At 36.7% G+C, this 21,043-nt stretch overlaps 1 protein-coding gene across 3 annotated transcripts in view; it reads right to left on the bottom strand.

The window, feature by feature from the left end:
- The window catches only part of LDAH (lipid droplet associated hydrolase), a 108,783-nt gene extending 88,387 nt beyond the window's left edge, over nucleotides 1–20,396 (bottom strand). For 2 of the 3 annotated variants that reach the window (XM_036881729.2, XM_036881731.2), the window contains exons 1-3: nucleotides 20,308–20,363; nucleotides 5,673–5,758; nucleotides 2,537–2,692 (exon numbers count right to left, since the gene is read on the bottom strand). In XM_036881729.2, coding sequence (XP_036737624.1) covers nucleotides 2,537–2,690 — 154 coding nt within the window. In that variant the 5' untranslated portion in view covers nucleotides 2,691–2,692; nucleotides 5,673–5,758; nucleotides 20,308–20,363. Of the gene's footprint in view, nucleotides 1–2,536; nucleotides 2,693–5,672; nucleotides 5,759–20,307 lie in introns of all 3 variants that reach the window. The other variant, XM_036881730.2, reaches the window with a different exon arrangement.
- Nucleotides 20,397–21,043: the final 647 nt, after the last annotated feature.

The following is a 21,043-nucleotide window of genomic DNA, read 5'->3' as shown; positions in this document are numbered from 1 at the left end:
GAATGGGGCATATGGGAAATCTTTGTACTTTCCCCTCAATTTGTCAGTGAACTTAAACCTGCTCTAAATAATAAAATGTTAATAGTCACTTAAAAAAAAAAAAAAAAGAATCACAGGTCTAGATCTTTTCATTAGCCAGAAATGGTTAACATTCAAAGCATCCTACCTCTCATAGTTCTTCTCCAGCTCAATCTTCTGCCCTGTAGACCTCACTCCCAGTACACCGGCTATTTGATCACAGGGCTGCTAAAAATCTACCTACTTACTTTTGGTTGATACTTCCTTTCATCCTGCATATCTACTATTCTCAACACTGACCACTTTCCTCAAAGCCCCCATCCACCTCCCCGCCATCCTCACTCTCAGCAGATCACCTTAACTCTCAATTAACAGAGAAAACAGAGGTTGTAGGCAGAAACTACTTTACTCCCTTTGACATATCTTTACTCTTCTCCATTCAGTAACCAATTTCACCTTCTTCATTCTAGTCTCAGGAACAAATCCCTTCTTCACTCCAAAATAATGTTTCTACTTATTTTCTCAACCCTATACTTTGCCATGGCCTCCATCAAATAACACTTTGTCATGCCTATAATTTCAAACTCTCTCTCACTACTGACAGACACATGTATTTTTAATTTTAATTGATACAGGCTGCTTTCCAAAAAAACTGTTACACTGTGGCAGAAGACTGGAGGTTTACTTCCAGAAAAGTTAAACTAAAGAGAGATTTTGGATCAGGAATCTTAGACCAGCTGAGCAAAGAAGCACTACACCTAGAGGAGGTTAGACTGTTACTAAACACCGAAACTCCCAACCTCTTTTTCCCTTGTTCAGCTCTGAATATTAGCAGACAGGCTTCCACTCCTAAGACAGGACACTATGAAGCACTGGGTTCCTACCCAACCAGTCTGAGGGGAAGATTACCAGGATGACCAGCCATCCTGTTTTGCCCAGGACTGTTGTGGTTTTAGTACCAAAGTCACATGTCCTGGTGAACCCCAGAGCAGGATGGCTGGTGACTCTAGGCCCACCTGTGGACAAGCCCCCACCCCTTAATACAAAACTCCCAATTAGTTTTTGTGTCACCCTCTTAAAACTGAAAGGGGTAGTCAAGGATTACCAAACATTTGAGGGAAAATAAACATTAATGCAAACAAACAGAAGAAGGGAAACAATAAAAACTCTAACAATGCAAGAAGCCAGAGAACACTATAATGCACCCATGAAACAGGAGACTATAAAAAATGAAGAGAAAGCACTCTTAGAATTGAAGTGTATGAGCATCTGGTCTAAATGGGTCCACTACAACCCAAACACAATGTATGAAAAAACACCCATACCAAGGTGCTTCACTGCAAAATTTCAGAATCATAGAATAAAGAAACGATCTAAAATGTTTTTCTTTGGGGGGAACTTTGCATACAAAAAAAAAGATAAGAATGTTATCAAAATTTCTAAAAAGCACTTCTGAACCCTGGGAAACAAGGAAAACACCCTCCAAATTTTAAGGAAAAAATTATGTCCAACCTAAAAGTCTATGACATTTTCAGACATGTTAGATCTTTAAAAGACTACATCTCATGTACCTCTTCTAGAGAAGCTACTAGAGGATGTGCTCAACTGATAAACCAAGAAAGAGGAAAATGTAGGATCCAGTAAACAGGGAATCTAACCTAGGAGAAAAGTGAGAGGGGTCCCCAGGATGACCTGGGACAGCAGGCTAGAGAGCAATCAGTCCAGACTGGAGCAGAAGAACAGTTCTGAGGGGGATATCACCAAGAAAAAACAAAACAAAAAAAATGATTACTCAAATGTATTGAGAGGATTTTTTTTCCACTTCTAGGGAATAATTTTAGGATAAATATGGGATTAAACATAGAAAATTAAGCAAATAAAAGAGACAATCAATCCATGGATAATATAAAAATGTACAAGAAAAGAAATGCAATCATAACATCCCATTGGCTCAGCCATATATATAATACATATTTAAAGTTTCATTTTTAATCTTTGAGGTTATGTTCAAACTCACTTATAATTAAAGTGCTTCAAATATCTTCAATCAGGCATCTATCCCTATCATTCTGTTGACAGTGATTTAGCAAAAGTCACAAATGACCCAGTTGCCAAATCCCAGAATAAATATTCTATAATAAACTTAAAATCATCTTGAAATGAGACAGAAAAAATTATTTAGAAAACTATCAAAATTATTTGATGAAATTTAACTATTTAAAGTATTGTTAAGAAATTTAAAAGGCAGATTATATAACTCTCTGTATGGTAGATATACTCCCAACTGTGATTAAAATATATACATATATGATAAACAACATAACACATATGATATAAATGCACAGAAGAAACAAAAAAAAGCCCAGCCACCAAAGTACTAAGAGTGGTTGTTATTTATCCATGGTTTTAATGATTTTATTTTCTCCCATAAGGTTTTTGTATTTACCAATTTCCTTTAAAATCAGAAATAGTTCCAAGTATCCATAAAAAGTCTCCTCAAAAGGATTTTTAAACTTACCAGTAATAATAAAAATAAGCAGCTTAGGTCTATTGCCACTTTGGTCATTAAGGAGGTCAGTCCAGGGCCCACATTTTAGAACCTGGGTTTCAACTCCACAACATAAAATGAATTCCTCATGCACAGGAATTTCTTCCTTGATTTCAGAGTCCATTTCTAAATAAGGGGAGAAAAACAGTATGAAGATGCACTAAAATGTAAAACCTTGAGCCAAAGACAATATTCAAGAATAAAAAGGCAAATTTAAATATACATAGAAGTAAATGCCAAGAGGAGATTACATGATATTCAGCTATTCTGGGTTATAGGATTACGGAAAAAAAAAAATTTTTTTTTAACTGGAAGAGAAGGCAGTAAGAGAAGAGACATTCATAAGATATGTCTCTTGTGAAATAAAAGACTACAGGGGGGTGTGAATCAGAATCAGAGAGCCTTTCCCACAACTCTCCTCTCCAGTCTTTATCGACAATAATGACAGACAGCTTCTGTGTTCCCTCTGCTGGAATTCTCTTCAGAGCTCTGTGCTTCATCAGTGAGACGCCTCCTCTGCCCCCCTCCCCCACCCCACCCAGGCCCATTTGCCTGGTGGAAAAACAACTAGGTTGTGGCTTGCCCTTGTACTCTACAGTCTCTCAGTGTTCTTCTCTATTCATTCTCTCTCCACCAAATTCTGTAATGCATCTTATGCATTATTAAAGCTCTACATTATTACATTATATACTGAGTAGGTGGAAAAAACAGGATAAGAGATAGGATTATGAACAATTCCTGAATAATCTAATTATGTATGAAAAGGTAGTCCCGAATTATTCATATCACTCCTCCACCTCTGCCCCCACCTTCCCTGCATCCATCAACAGGACTATGTCTCAAACTTTCAGTGGCCTTTCTATCCTCCTCTTCGCCTATCCTCCACTCATGCAGAGCTCTCCAGAGTCCAGATTCGAAGTCCCCTTAGGGCCTTTCTCCTCGTCCCACTGCACACTGACCTTGCACTCTGGTCTGTGTGTCCTTGCATTTCCTCAGTGTACTCATGCTTTTCTGCTCCAAAGCTTTGCTAATGTTTTATTCTCTAACCACTTCTGAAATGCTTTCTCTTTGTGCAAGTTATCAATTTACTGCTTCAACTCCAAATTCATACTTCACTACCTTCTCTGAAAAAATGCATCTGAGCCTTTAAATATTTTTCTTCTGCCAGCTGACATGATGCTAAGCTTTGTCAGAAGAGGGTGCTGGACAGACACACAGGAAAAAGGTGTTTTCTTTCCTGGTTTCAATGCATTCTTTCTGTGGGTTTCTGGAGCACTTGCCTTTTTCCCCCCTGTGCTGCTCAGGTTGTGTGGTTTCTCTAGTGCATTAACTTTCAACAGGGGACAATTTGTAGAACTTAGGCAATTTCAACAGGGGACAACATAAGGCAATATCTGGAGATAGTTTCTACTGCCACAACTGGGGGTGGGAGGAGGCAATGCTGGCATCTAGTGAGTGGTGGCCAGGGTGCTGCTGGACAACCTGCAGTGCACAGGGAAGCCCTCTGCCACCACGAATTCTCTAGCCCTAAAGGCCAGGAGTGCTGAGGTTGAACAAACCTGCTCTTGGGTTAGGTGCCATGGAGTGCAGCTCTCCAGCACTTGGCCAGCTGTTACATGCCTTATTTCTGTTGTAGCAAGAGTCCCAGATGGTAGAGAACTGGACACCTTAAAGTAAATGCAATGGTGGCTAGGATGTAGTGAAACGGGAGATTCCACATATTGGTGGTGCTAATGAAAATGGCCTTTAGAATCTGGCAAAAGGGACAATATCCATAAGGCATAAACTTTGATTCAGTAATTTTGGGAAATCAATTCTAGGAAGGAAATTAAAAAAATTTTTTTGGAATGAATGTTTAGAATGCTATTTATAACACTGAAGACCTGAAGAACCCAAATGGCCATTAATGGAAGAATCTTTAAATAATATGACAAATCATTATATACTCACTAAAAGTTATATTTATATATATACATATAATTCAACATTAAGGGGATGATTAAATAAATTATAGTTCAACCTTATGACCAACTATTATGTTCCATCAAAACTGCTCAGCTCTGCTAAATTGGTTATACTTTATCTACCCACTTTCTAACATTTCTAAAATCTCACTTCTCTAATCCAGTATTATGTTGCCTCTTCTCTTTTCTTCTTTAAGCCATTATAACTTTTCTGTCATCTCAGTGGCTTTAGTAAGGGAGAAAAATAAACATATATTCCAACCTCCATGTGTAACCAAAAGTCCAAAATTGATTTTCTTAAATAAAACTGCTTAGAAAATAAAAGGTTCTCACTTAAAAAGTAAGGACTCTTCTCCATTCAAAACATATTAACTAAGTAACTAAATAAAAGTATCATCTCACCTTTTCTTATGGATTGATTTTTAGTTCACTAAGAAAATGTCACTATAACCCAATCTCTAAAATTATCACAAAACACAGAATATTTGTGAAGGTCTTAGGACATTTATAAAGTGTTGGAAACAATATTAGTTTTAGCTATTACACACAACATTAAATTGAGCATTGACAGAGAAGACAATGGCTAAACTGAATACTTGCACCAGAGAGAATTCAAAGTTACTAACTATATTTAACTCATAAATACTTAATTTCAAGTAAATGATATCTTGGGAGTTTGATTAGCCACAAATTAATGAGAATTCAAGTAGATACAAAACTCAGTCTATAAAAACTGGGAAACAAAAAAGTAAGCAGAACTCTAAGACACAACTGAGAAACATGGAGTTAACCTATGTATTTATACAGCATTTTAAAAATTTTACTTCACTCTTACTCCTTTTCTGACTTTGATGCAGCCAAATAAAAAACAAAGGAAAACTTAAGAAATACGAATTGAAATTCTTCCTTACCGAAGAATCCAATCTAATTCAGTTCCGCAAGTGTCAAATTAACAACTGAGAGTGTGTTCTAAATATTTACTATTAAAGGCTGAAGGTGAAGCCTTTAATATGAAGGTGAAGCCTTCAGCCACAGCCTATGGGCAATCTTTAATGAAATCAGTTTTGATAAGCAGCAAGACTTAGGCTGGATAAAAACCAAGTGTGGGTACAATTTGTAGAACTTAGGCAAAGCCTACTTACCTAAAATTTGTGTTCCTCTGCTTATTGTAATTGGTTTCTGATTTTATTTAGCAAAAGGCTTTTTTCGCAATTAAACTTACACAAACCTAGACAATAAATGAAAGAGAGAAGCAGGATTTGATCAGAAAACATTTCAGAGGTTCAAAGTTATACTTATTTATTATACAGTCAGCCAATGAGAGCAATGAGGCAGTAGTAATGAACAAAAACATTTGAAAGTGGAGTTACAAATGAGTCTCACTCAGCTTTAGCACACCAAAAATGTCTGCATATAATTCTGTCCACTCAGTAAGAATTCTGCTTTATCCATCTACATAAGAACTGCAAATGATAAAAGTTTTTAAAAAACTTGTGCTGCAATGTCCAGAGAGTCTTCAATTAAACTATATTACACTTGAAAGCAAGGTAGAGTGATAGTTTTCTTTCAAAGTTAAAGCAATATTTAACAATATGGCTACAACACCTAACTATAATTTGTATTATTTATCATACAGGTAAGGAGGATAAGCAGCTCCTGAAAGAACTTCAAATGGCAAAAACCTTGTACATAATATTATCATATATGAGTTGTGAGCTGTGTTATCACCCTACAATTACACACAGATCATACACTTTGCATGTGTATGAGCCTTGACTGTCAATTAATTAGTGCTATTCCTGGGCGCCAGTACTAAACCAACTTGTAAAATATTTAGTGACTGAACAAGTGAAGATTAAATTTTTAAAGGCCCAGGGAAGAGATAAAAAATTTGTACTTGTTATCAAAACACAATATTAAGAAATACAAATATATTTTAAAATGGCAGCAGAAGATTTCAAGTCCTATTTCTTTTTAATTAGTCAAGTAGCAAACATTAACATGCTGGTGATCTCTGTATATTGAGTGTTTGGCATATAACAGAGAGGTGTTTGGGGGTTGCTTTAAATTAGAGGGTTTTAGTTTAAAGTACACATTAAAATTAAGTTTGAACCTGTGTTGGGAAGGAAAGACTAGCTTGTTTTGAAACAACCTTCCACTGAGAACAGTTTGAAAAGCCAGAGAAAATATTAAAAAAAGAAAAATAAGTTCAAAGAATCTGTAACTAGTGAAAGAACCATACAAGAATATGAAATGACAAATTAATAAAAAAACAGACAAGTACATTGATATAAAAATGAGAAGCAGAGAAGTAATACAGATCAGCTACAACAAATAAATAAAAAACAAATGGTAAAATAATATATTTAAACTTAAATATATCAGTAGTAAGTTCAATATAAATAGACTATGCTAATTAGATAAAGGCAAAGATCAGATCGGATGAAAATAAAACAAGTAACTACATGCTACTTACAAATGATAGACATTAAGAATAAGGATACATGGGAATAAAAATGAAAGGATGAAAATTCATATACCACACAAATAATATCAAAGGAAAGATGATGTAGCTATACTGTAATCAAATGTAAAAAGTACACTTTAAAGTAAGATGTGAGATAAACAGACATTTCATAAGTCAATCCACCAAAAGACCACAGCAATTCTAAATGAGCATGTACTAAATATTTTAGCATCCCAAGATATAAATTAAAAATTGACAGAAGTAAAAGGAGAAATAGATAAAACCACAATCATAGTGGAAGATTCTGACATACCTCTTAGTATCTGACAGAATAAGCAAAGAGAAAAAAAATCAAGGAAAGTACAGAATTTTTGAATGACACAATATTTATATTAACAAAATTGAGACAGTCAATGCTGATAAAATGCACATCCTTTTCAAGTGTACAAAACTGACCAGATAGTGGACCACATAACAAAGTCTCAACAAATATCAAAGAACTGAAATAATATATAGTATGTTCTCTAACCACAGTATAATTATGCCCTAAATAAAAAATAATAAGAAAATATTCCAACCTTGGAAATTCAGCAATATACTGTTAAATGACAAATGAGTGAGAGAAGAAATCACAATGTAATTTACAACTAAATAATAGTGTAATAAATAATGAAAACATGACATATAAAAATGTATGGGATGCAGATAAAGGCATAACTGCAGGAAAATTTAATGTCCCAAAATGCTTTCCAAAATATTCCCTAAGATATTAGGAAAAAACCCTGGATATCAAGGGCCAAACCACCTATCTTAAGGAGTTAGGAAAACTAAATGAATCCAAATAAGGAAAATTGAAAGAAAGAAAATAATAAAGAATATAAATTAATGGGATAGCCAAGAAGTTTACTTTTGAGTGATTACAAAGCCAAGTTTGTACTTTGAAAAGACTTAAACATCTGAGAAGACTCATCAAGTAAAAGGGGACCAATAACTAATACCAGAATTAAAAAGGGAAGATTACTCCAATTCTATGAACATCAAAGAGATAATAAAAGCATATTATGAAGAATTTCATGACAATAAATTTGACATGTGCAAATTCCAAGAGAAACACAAAAAGGCTAGAAAAATCTGAATAGTCCTATATCTATTAAAGACATTGAATCTATAATTTTGCTCCAGATGAGAGTCAACACTTAAAAGAAGAAACAATACCAATCTTACAGAGTTGTTCAGAGAACAGAAAAAGAATGACCACTTCCCATCTCATTTTATAAGATCAGCAAGCCTTGATATCAATAACTGACAAGGACATTATAAGAAAGGAAAAGTACCTTTCTCATTAACAGAGATGCAAAAACTATTTGAAATATTAGCAAACCAAATCCAGTGATACATTAAAGGGTTATACATGACAATCAAATTGTGTACAGATCAGAACTGCAAGGTTGTTTTAACATTCAAAATTTAATCAAGTTACCATATTAACACTAATAAAGGAGAAAAATCATACAGTCACCTCAATCAATACAGAAAATAATTTGATAATATCCAACAGTCATAAAAACACTCTTTAAAAAGGGTAAATAGAGGGTTTTTCTTTTATGAACTATAAGTATAAAAAATCTATAGCAAACATTTTACTAAGGTGAAATGCTGAAAGACCCTCTGGGTTTGGGACGAGACAAAAAAGTTGGCTATCAACACTTCTATTACACATTTACTTGAGGACCCAGCCAATGCAATAAGACACATAAAATAAATAAATGTCTGTGCACTGACTAGGAAAAAGAGAAGTTCAATTATTCACACACAAGATTATATATAGTATATGGGTATTCCAGATAGTCTTGCTGTATAACATACTACCCCAAAACTTAGTGGCTTAAGTCAACCATTTTATTATACTCATGGAATTCTGTGGGTCAGGAATTGAGAAAGAGTACAGAAAAAATAAGTCTATCTTTAACCTGTCATGTCTGGGGCATTGGCTGAAAAGACTCCATAGCTGGGTATGATTAATTTACTAGGGGCAGGAGCCATGTCCGATGACTGATGCTGCTGTTGGACAGGATGCTGGCCAGGAACACCTACACATGCCCTCTGAGTATGTCAAAGTCATACTGTACAAAGAGTACATGGTATGGGATTATTGTTGTAGCCAACTTTGGAAAACACAATCTGCCAAAATAGGAATTTTAGTTCTGCAAACTTTTCAAATTACAATGATGAATTCTGAACCTTTAAGAGAGGGACAAAGTATACATATAACCTTTTAAAAACTGATGACAAATTTCCTCAATGGTGATCCTATTAACTTCTCCCCTTAATATCTCACCCCGTTCTCAGAACAGTTTGGGAAAATGTTGGAAGACATAGGGAATCTGATTGTTTTTAAAGGGGAGAAGGATTTGATTAAAGTAGCTCTTTTAAGATGTGAAAGACGGGTAAGAAACAGATGGTGGTGTGGGAAGTGAGGCAGAAACCTCCTTCTGAAATCGCATAAAACAAAAATACAGCAAATACCACTAATCCTGAAAAAGCAACCTGAAGACTGCAGAACAGACTGCCCACATCTGGGGAAAAGAGAAGACCTCACAGAATGGGTAAGGTAACTAAGCTGTGATCCAGCCGGACCCAAGCCCTCCCCCAACCCCAGCCCACAGGTAGGAGGAAGAGAGACAGAGTAGGCAGGGAAAAAAAGCCCAGGACTGCTGAACACCCAGCTCTGGAGATCTGCTCCGGGAGCACGAACCCACATTACATGGTGCCCTGGAGATTAGTGGGGTTGGAAAGCAAAGACAGGTGGAATACTCGAGAGACTGAGATTCCAACTGCTTGTGGAGAACAGGTACACACAACCGGCCCCCTAGGACAAAAGGAAGTTAGGCAGTTTGAAAGACTTCCCAGCAGCAAGAGGGACGCCAAAGGGGCAAAGAATACACAGAGCTCACTGCTCAGAAGAAAGGGCAGGTGGACAAAATCATCTTGATACACTCACGCAGCAGGTTGGGAACTCTCACTCTCAGGAGCTTCAGACACTCCATCCCCCTGGCTGGCAAAGCAGCCTTGAGGACCTCCACTGTGATACACAGCCTGCCACTCCTTCCTCCCAGCAGGCACTGGTCCTGCACACCTGCTGCCCCCGCCATTGCACTGGGCCAGCTAGAGGGTGGCCCCACCTATAGCAGCTACAGGCGCATAGCACAGAGGCTCCTCCCTGAGTGTCGGCCCACTGGACCTGTCAGTGGAGGCTGACCTTACAGCCAGGAAGGCAGGAAAGAGGTCTTTCCTCCCAGCAGGCACTGGTTCCGCTCACTTGCAACCCCCTGCCATTGGTACGGGTGCTTGGCAGCTCCAGAGAGTAGAGTTTCTGGGCATGAGATGGTGCCTCCTGCACAAATCTATTATCCCATAAGAGACACTAAAAAAAAAAAAAAAATGAAGAGACAGAAGAATTTGGTCCAAACAAAAATTCAAGTGCAAATAGTAACTTTTATGTCTTCTTTTCCAATTTGGATGCCCTTTGTTTCCTTTTCTTGCCTAATTCCTGTGGCTAAGGCTTCCAATACTATGTTGAATAAAAATAGCAAGAGTGGGCATCTTTTTGTTCCTTATCTTAGAGGAAAATCTTTCAGATTTAAGATAATTTTCATTTTTGACATGTAAAGTTTGATGTATCAATGAGGTGCCCAGTTAAAAATGCTCAGTAATTGGAAAAATGGGATAGGTACTTGAGAAGTAGGTTGGGGAATAGAGAAATAAATATATGGATTCTTCTAGTTTGCTAGGTCTCAAAGTGGGTGTAACTCAAAAGGGGAGCACATAGAGAAGAGGACCCAGGTAGAACTTTTAGATACAGAGACTTGGGGAGGAAAAGGTCCTTAATGAGGACTGGGAGATGCCATAGACACAAGGCAAAGGAGCTCTTTAAAAAGAAGGAACTGGGCAAACCATATCCCTACTTTAGATTTTCTGGAGCTTTAGTTCTGTGGTTCCCACTGTCTTCAGTTCTTGTCCCTTATTCTTGACACCTACTATGTTTGGAATTAAATGCAACTTCCTTTCCTCTAGCTAACTTCCCCTGCCCTGATAGTTCCCCCTTATATGAGTAGTGCTTCCATTCCCCCTCATCTTTAGCATCAGAACTTAAGTTGTCATTGCCACCTTCCCTTCCATGGCTTCCCACACAGAATCGTTACCAAGACTTTAGTCTGTTATTCACTACTTCATTCTTACTTTGCCCTCATTTCTTGCTTCCATTATTTAGTAGCTTCCAAACTCTAGTGTAATTCTGTGTTTATTCTTTTACAATCTTTTTTTTATTAAAGTATCATTGATATACAATCTTATGAAGGTTTCATATGAACATTGTGGTTTCAACATTCAACCATATTATCAAGTCCTCCACCCCGGACCCCATTGCACTGTCCATCAGGGTAGTAAGATGCTGTAAGTCATTATTTGTCTGCTGTGCTGTACTATCTACCCTGTGACCTACCTATATTGTGATTGCTAATTATAGTGCCCTTAATCTCCTTCTCCCTCCCTTCCACCCACCCTCTCCAACCCCTTCCCTTTGCTAACAACTAATCCCTTCTTGGAGTCTGTGAGTATGCTGCTGTTTTGTTCCTTCAGTTTTCCTTTGTTGTTATACTCCACAAATAAAAAAAAATCATTTGGTACTTGTGTTTCTCCGCCTCTCTTATTTCACTGAGCATAATACCCTCTAGCTCCATCCATGTTGTTGCAAGTGGTAGGATTTGTTTTCTTTTTATGGCTCAATACTATTGCATTGTGTGTATGTACCACATCTTCTTTATCCATTCATCTATTGATGGACACTTAGGTTGCTTCCTTATCTTGGCTATTGCAAATAGTGCTGCGATAAATATAGAAAGGAGCAGCAGGCTGTGTATCACAGTGGGGGTCTTCAAGGCTGCTTTGCCAGCCAGGGGGATGGAGTGTCTGAAGCCCCTGAGAGTCTGAGAGTTCCCAACCTGCTGGGTGAGTGTATCAGGATGATTTTGTCCACCTGCCCTTTCTTCTGTGCAGTGAGCTCTGTGTAATCTTTGCCCCCTGGCGTCCCACTCGCTGCTGGGAAGTCTTTCAAATTGCCTGCCTTCCTTTTGTCCTAGGGAGTCGGTTGTGTATACCTGTATTGCCTCAGTGCTCTTGCTCTTGACATTTGCAGATCACATGATACTATACACAGAAAACCCCAAAAACTCCACCAAAAAACTATTAGAACAAATGAATTCAGTAAAGTTATGGGACACAAAATTAACATACAGAAATCTATTGGTTGCATTTCTATACACTAATAACAAGCTATCAGGAAGAGAAATTAAGATCCCATTTACAATTGCATCAAAAAGAACAAAATACTAAGGAATAAATTTGACGAAAGAGGTGAAAGACTGGTACTCTGAAAAGTATAAGACACTGATGAAGGAAACTAATGACAACACAAACAATTAGAAGATATTCCATACTCACAGACAGGAAGAATGTTGTTAAAATATCCATAGCACCCAAAGCGATCTACAGATCCAATGCAAACCCCATTAAAATACCAATGGCATTTTTCACAGAACTAGAAAAAAGAATTAAAATTTGGATGGAACCATAAAAGACCCTGAATAGGTATAGCAATCTTAAGAACAAAGGTGAAGGTATCATGCACCCTGATTTCAAACTATACTACAAAGCACAGTAATCAAAACAGTATGGTACTGGCACAAAAACAAACATGTAGATCAATGGAATAAAATAGAAATAAACACACAAATTTATGACCAATTAATCCATGACAAAGGGGATGACAATATACAATGGTGAAAAGAGTTTCTTCAACAAATGGTGTTAGGAAAACTGGACAGCTACATACAAAAGAATGAAACTGGACCACTATCTTATATCATATACAAAAATAAATTCAAAATGGATTAAAGACTTGAAAGTGTAACCATAAAACTCTGCAAAGAAAACACAGGCAGTAAACTCTTTGACACTGGTCTTAGCAATATTTTTTTGGTCCAGTTTCCTCAGTCAAGGGCAACAAAGGCTAAAATAAACAAATGGGGTTACATCAAACTAAAAATCTTTTACATGGTGAAGGAAACCATCAAAACGCAAAGGAAACCTACTGAATGGGAGAAGATATTTGCAAATCATCCATTCAGTAAGGGATGAATATCCAAACTATATAAAAAACATATACAAACCAACAACCCAATTAAAAAATGGGCAGAGGACTTGAATAGACATTTCCCAAAGAAGACATACAAGTGGCCAACAGACATACAAAAAGATGCTCAACATCACTAAACATCAGGGAAATGCAAATCAAAACCAAAATGAGGGATCACCTTACACCTATCAAATTGGCTATTATGAAAAAGACAAAAAATAAGAGTTGGCAAGGATGTGGAGAAAAGGGAGCCCTCATACACTGTTGATGGAATGTAAATTGAGGTAGCCACTACAGAGAACTGTGTGTTGAATCCTCAAAAAAATTAAAAATAAAACTACTATACAATCCAGCAATTCCACTTCTGGAGAAAATAAAAACACCAATTTGAAGAGATATATACATCCCTATGTTTACTGAGCATTATTTACAATAGCCAAGATATGTAAGCAACCTAAGTATCCACTGATAGATCAATAGATAAAGAAGAAATGGCATATATATTCAATGGAGTAGTACTCTATTAAAAGAATGAAAGCTTGCTATTTGTAACAACATGGATAGACAAACCTAGAGGGTATTATGCTGAGTGAAGTAAGTCAAACAGAAAAAGACAAATACTGTATGATTTCACTTATATGTGCAATCTAAAAAACAAAACAAACAAAACAGAAACAGATTCACAGATACAGGAAACAAACTGTTGGTTACCAAAGAGGGGAGGGAGTAGGGAAAGGCAAGCAGACTGGGTGAAGGGGATTAAGAGGTACAAATTTTACATTTATAAAATAAGTAAGTCACAGGGATGTAATGTGTAGCATAGTCACTAATATTGTAATAACTTTGTATGGTGACAGATAGTAACTAGAGTTCTTATGGGGATCATTTTGTATTGTATAGAAATATCAAATTACTATAATGTATATCTGAAACTAATAGGATACTGTCAATTATACTTCAAAAAAATATAAATTTAAAAAATCAAATCATCTTGTTTCAAAAATCAACCCTACATCCTGACTTCTCTGTTACCACACAGAGTACCATTACTCTTCCCGTCATCTAACTCAACGGCTTCTTTAACAGCAACTGCTGTATTCTGGGGGGAATATCCACTGCCAAGAAAAAAGCCAGCAAAAGAATGACAAGCAATAATTCAAAGTGGGCCTGAAATAAAATATGTAAGATTTAGTAAGCCAAAGGGAATGTTTCAATAAAGTCAGGGGCTGATAGTGAAGTTTTAAAAATATACAAATGTTAAGAACAAGAGCACTGAGGCAATAGTAAGAACTCACATTTTAAAAGTACCTCCTAAAAGCCAGGCACTGTGCTAAATGCTTTATAAATATATAATTTAATCCCGACAACCGTCCTATGAGATAAGGACTTTTATTTCCTTCTCCTACCCCAAGAAACATGTGAAGAGAAAACTGACTGAAAGACGTTAAGGAATTTGCCTAAGGCATCAGGTAAGGTGGAATGTGGCAGCGAGAGAATCTGAACCCAGATGTCTGAATGACTCCAGAACTCATCTTTGTTTTAAATTTTTTACTTATATTTGTGCATATATAATTTCATTGTAATGAATAAATAAGATATAATACATGCTGGGATTTTTAAAAATTACTATTTTTTAATTTTTTGCAAGCTTCATCTTCACCTCTCCTTACCTCCATGTATCACTCTTAAACCCATAGTGTTAACTCAGTGTAAAGTCTTCCATGTTTTTCTATAACCACATACAAATATACATAAGCATATTTATATACATTTTAATAAATGAGTTGTCAGTGTTTAGTACATAGGAGCATACTATACACATTTCTATGCATTTGCTTTCATATTCATTAACACATGAAAACCCTGCCATATAATGCTAATTTATTATTTGTAATGGTTCTAAATGTGGATATACCATAATTCATATGATCATCTCACTGCTGACAGGCACTCAATTCCTAGTGCTTTGGAACAATGTTGCAGTAAGTAGTCTTACATTCCCGTGCTCTTACATATATCCACACATACCAGTTTCTTTGTTTCAAATGTCCAGATACCCAAGTATTATGGACTACTGGGTTGAATTGTAACAGATGTTGCCAGATTGCTTTCCAAATAGACTGTAAGAATCACATTTCTTTTAGCAATTTAGGAAGGTATTTTTCTCCCTACAATCCTGTAATCAACAAGCTGTACCATTATTTTCAATTCTTATAGTCTTCTGAGTATAAAATATCTCCTCCAATTTGCACTTCTCTAACTACTAGAATGTAGTAGTAGAAAACACTATAGTTTCATGTTTGCTGACCTTTTGGACTTTCTTTTCTGTTAATTGTCTCTTCATATACTCAAAAACACTATAAATAAATAAAATGGAATTTTAACAAATATTCCAGTAATCTAGAAGAAGGCAAGAAAGAGCAACATAAAAATGGTAATGGGAAACAGACAACAAATAATAAAATGGCTGAATTAAGCCCTAACATATATATAATTACTTTAAATATAAATGGTCTACCAGTCAAAAGGCAGAGATTGATAGAATGGATTTAAGAAGAAATATGGCCTAACTACATGTTGTCTACAAGAAATTCAACAACATAACAACATGGGTAGGTTGAAAATTAAAGATATATCATGTTAACATTTTAAAAAAAGCAGCATTGGCTATATTACTATGGTTAGATAAAGTAGACTTTAGAGCAAAGAGAGACATATAATGATAAAAGGATTAATTCATCAGTCTACTATACATTTAGGATGTATATGCATTTAAGAACAGACCCTCAAAATACAGGAAGCAAATACCAACAGGGCTGAAAGGAGAAACAGAAAAATCCACAATTACAGTTGGAAGCTCTCAGAAAACAACTACTAGACAGGGAATTGATACTGTATAGAAGAACTGAACACCATTAACCAACAAGATGTAATTGACATGTAAACAATTTCCAACAACAGCAGAATATACATTCTTTTCAAGTGAGCATGGAATATTCATGAAGATATCCTGGGTCATAAAACAAACATTAGTATAGGAATTAGAATCAAACACCTTGCGTCTTCTGACCATTATGGAATACTAGAAATTAATAGAAAGATAAAAGGTAAATCTCCAAATACTTGGAAACTAAAGAATATATTTCTAAGTAATCTATGAGCCAAAGAGTAAGTTTCAAATGAAATTTGAAGAATACATGAAACTCAATGAAAATGACAATATATCAAAATTTGTGAAATGCAATGAAAGCAATGCTGAGAAGGAAATTTATAGCACTATATATTAATATCAGAAGTGAGAAAAGGTCTCAAACCAACAATCAAGAACCTAGAAAAAACAAGAGCAAAACAAACCTAAAGCGAGAAGAGGAAGAAAAGGACAAATATCAGAGAAAAAAATCCATTAAAGTTGAAAACAGAGAAAAATCAATTCAATGAGCTAGTTCTTTGTGAAAGATAAATAAAATCATAAACCTCCAGTGAAAAATATAAAAAGAGAGAAGACAAAAATTACTAATATCAGGAATGAAATAGGGGTAATCACTAAAGAACCTACAGAATACTATTGCCTTGAAACCAAAACCAAAGACAGTACAAAAACAGAAAACTGCACATCAATATCTCATATCTATACCTTAACAAAGTAGTAGAAAATAGAATACAGCAGTGTATAAAAAGAATTATATACCACAATCAAGTGGACTCAATTCCAGGTATGTTCAACATTCAAAGATCAATCAATATTCTAAATCAATATCAATATTCTGAAGAAAAAACCATATGACCATATGAATTAACTAATATACACCATATGATCCAGAAGTTGTACTCCTCGGTATTTATCCCAGAGAAATAAAAACATATTCACAAAAAAAAACCTTCACACAAAGGTTCACAGCAGTTCTATTCGTAATAGCCCATAACTGGATGCAACTCAAATGTCCTTTAACAAATGAATGGTTAAACAAACTATGGTATAGCCATATCATAGACCACTCCTCAGCAATAAAATGGAACAAACTCTGACTTACTCAATAGCTTGGATGGATCTCAAAGGAATTATGCTGACTGAAGAAAGTCAATCTCGAAGAATTACATACTATATATTTATATCACATTCTTGAAATAGACAAAATTACATAAATGCAGGACAGACTGGTGGTTGCCAAGGGTTAGAGACTGGGTTGGGGGAGATGGCTGTGGAGCCGCATGAGGGAACCCTGTAGAGATGGGCAGTTCTGTATCTAATAATAGTAGTGGCAATAAGAAGCTACAGACAAATGAGTGCTTGTAAAACTGGTGAAATCTCAACAAACTCTTTGGGGCATATTAATGTCAACCTTCCCTTTAAAGTTGTACTATAGTTGTGCAAGAAGTTACCAATGGGTATAGTTAGTTGCATGGTAAATGGCGACATCCTTGAACATTTTTTTGCAACTTCCTGTGAATCTATAATTATATCAAAATAAATACAATTTTAAAACCTAATTACACATGTATTTATTTGACTGCAATTGGCTTAAGTGGAGAAAGAGACAACCTAGGAATCTTACCACATAGCCCCATGTAAGCTTCAAAACATACAACTGGAAGTCAACATATAATACAGATGCATAAGCAGAAACTTTTCTACGATCTGCTATAATTGTTTTAATTTACTCATCCCATTTTTCCTCCAGAATAACATTTTGAAGGAAGTAATCATCTCCTGACTTGATGATCTCAATTACAACAGAACCACCATCTTTTTTGTAGTTCTTTTCATTTGTTAAGTACATCCTCATCCTTCTCATCTGACCTTAATAACTCCTGCAAAGCAGGCAGTACAATTAATGGAATAAGAAATTGAAAGTCAAAGATTTTTGCATTATTTAGCCAACGTTACATGGGAAGGGCAAACTCAACTTTTTAGTCTTTTGAGTCCTACTCCAGTATTTCCCAATCACATGTTACTCTTAAATTTTAGGCCACACTACAGAATATGAAGAATAAATAGCATATTGCAGAAGAAAAGTCAGAGTAGGAATGAGTATGATGCATGTTACACCAAGATTCTGTTCAACAGTTTCTTGCTCCTGTTCTATGAAATTACCATGAGACCAGCAGTAAAACTGGTGAAATCTCAACATTTTGCCTAATTTTGCTGTTTTAATGACTACATACTAATCTCCAGTGGGATTCTTCTCAAATCTGTTTGGTTGGGTCAGAAGATGAAGTTTATATGATAGATATAAAACCTATCACTACTGCTCAGGAAATACCAAAAGTAAAGCACATTTACACTCATGATGAACTTGCAGAATTATCTTTACTTGAAAAATGCTTTTTTTCCTCATAACTCCTTTGTAGCTTTTAAGCCACCAATTACATCAAATTTTGGTGTAATCACACATACAGAAATTTTCTAATGTCCAGATTTCAGTTTCTGGACATCAGTTAAAGCCAAGACCTTTAAAAATTTGCACAAACTACCCTACTTATATATTAAATACACTTACTGTAAGCAATATATTAATATTCCTTTGGTTGAATATACTTAAATAGATTTTGGAATTAACATTTAATTCTAAATATAGTAATACTATAAAATGAGAAAATGCTGAAAGGAGATTAATCTTTTAAGGAAAAAAAAAGCCACCCAGTCTGAAGGTCTAAGTTAACAAAATACCAATTTTAAAGGGGCACCAATCGTGTTGCCCTGATTGTCTCCTGGAATCCTACAAGTCGAGAAGAGGGCCTTAGAAAGTCTACAGGCCTTCATCTTTAGGTGGAAATATGGGGGAAAATCCTAAAAAACACTTTCCTACTTACCATTTTAGAAAGAAGTCTTTTTAAAAACCTTCATGAATAAAGATTCTAGAGATTTTTCAAACTTTTCTGGGTATCTTTTTGTTACATCTATCTCCTCCACCATAGGTATTTGCTCTTAGAACCAAAATGGCTAAGAACTATGAGTTCAGATGTTAGATTATAAATTCTTCCAGTGTTTGGCATACCAGACACAAAGCAAGTGCCCACTAACTGCTTGTGAAGAAAGAAAAGAATTCATGAATCAAGAAATAAAACGTCCAAATCTGCATCCTGTCTTGTGTGGAAAAATTAAAAAACCCAGGGTGAGAGTTTACACTTAAAGACTTAAGGCTGAATTTAAGGCAATGTGAGCACCTGATGCCTGCTGATGCCAATGTGAGCAAAGAACAGCAAGAGAGCTGAAGTTGCTGTGGGTGGTTCATTCTATAACGTGTTGATTGATGTTCACTGAGGGCTTACTATGTGTAAAGCACTGTTTTAAGTGCTATATGAATTATCTCAGTTAATAAAATGATCTTACCAGTAGCCTATTAATGTAACCCATTTCATAGATGGGAAAAATTGAGGCAGAAACTACTTCCATAAAATACCACTTTCAGCAAAGGCAAATGCTGCACTTTAAATTCAAGGGAGCAAGCTCCGTTGTGACCTTGGCACCACTGATAAATAATTGAGCAACTTCAGCCTAACCTCAAAAAACACGTGTTAGGGATTGCCAAATAGAGAGACTGGCTCAAGCGTCAATTCTCAAAGGTACCTGGTGTAACAAATTTGGGAAAGACTTTGGGGAGGAGATTGATCCTGCTGAGACACCCAAGTCCAACTCAAAAGAGGTCTTAAATTAAGGCCAAATTAAAAAGAACCCTGCTGATGGACAAGTGTAAAAACTTGAGACCCAAGGAAGGAAGACAGTGATTTGCCTAGGGCTAGCTAGTCTTAACGGTACAACTCAGATCTTTGGAGTCCCCAGTCCACACTGGCTCCTCCTAGTCACTTCTTCCCAGACAATATCCTAACGTCCTGTTCCCAACTCCCCAAAGGGGTCCTTCACAACCCCCGACCAGCGGGCCGCAATCAGAGGTAAAATGGTACGTCTCCGCGCCCAGTGGGGCGACCGCCGGGCCAGCAGCCAAAGTGGTTCCGAAGCCCCCAGCCGTCGCAGCACCGCTTTTTACCCCGCTGCGGGCCGTCTGGCCCAGGACAACACGGGATCTGCGAGGAGCCAGAGGGAAGGGCTCTGGAACCCACGTGCCAGCCTGCTCATCCTTGAGTAAAGTCATCCCAAGCGCGGCGGGGAGCACCTCACCTGTCCGCCTAGGCGGCAGCTGGGATCTTCCGTGCGGGTTCTGGTTAGGATTCACCGGGACCGGAAGTCCCGCCTCTCCATGACGTCACAGGGCCGCGCCGCGCACCCGAGCGGCCACCCCCTTGTAGACACCCGGCGTGCCCCGGGTCGGGAGAATGTTGACCTAGCACGACTTTGTGTGACTGTCAGGAGAGTGTAGCTGTGCTGGAACTTTCTCTTCCCTTTCATCTGAATGTCCGCCACCTTCTCAGAGTCATCCTGATCCACTTCCGTCTTCCCTTACCCCTTTCTCCATTTCTCCCCGTTTTTCCTCTGACCATTTTTCTGTTCCTTCATTACTCGTTGCAACTCTTCTCTTCCCTTACTCACATAGGAAAGCTGATTCTCGGTTGACCTCGTTTATTAGCATTAATATGGCTAGCCACTGCTTCTCTGCTCTTCAGTAAATGCTGAAAATGTCTATTTCAGAGGTAGTTAGAACTTAACCACGCCCAAACTCCATGAAGACAAAGGTCACATTCGCCTTGAGAGCTGTTGCATTCTCAGCAGCTGGCACAGAGTAGGTGATAAGTATGTATCTGTCCAAAAATGCAGTAGTGAATATGACATCGTTTTAGAGCCAGGGGAACAAACAGACAAGTAGATCTCAACCACAGATAAAGAGAAGCCTTGATTCTTTTGTATTCAACATCTCAGTGATAGGCACCCCTCCCCCCACCAAGTTGTTGACAGTAGA

Source organism: Manis pentadactyla, chromosome 2 (genome assembly GCF_030020395.1).
Source record: "Manis pentadactyla isolate mManPen7 chromosome 2, mManPen7.hap1, whole genome shotgun sequence".
Lineage (NCBI taxonomy): Eukaryota > Metazoa > Chordata > Mammalia > Pholidota > Manidae > Manis > Manis pentadactyla.
Note: the sequence above shows the minus strand (reverse complement) of the source record. Positions and strands in the feature narration are given on the sequence as shown.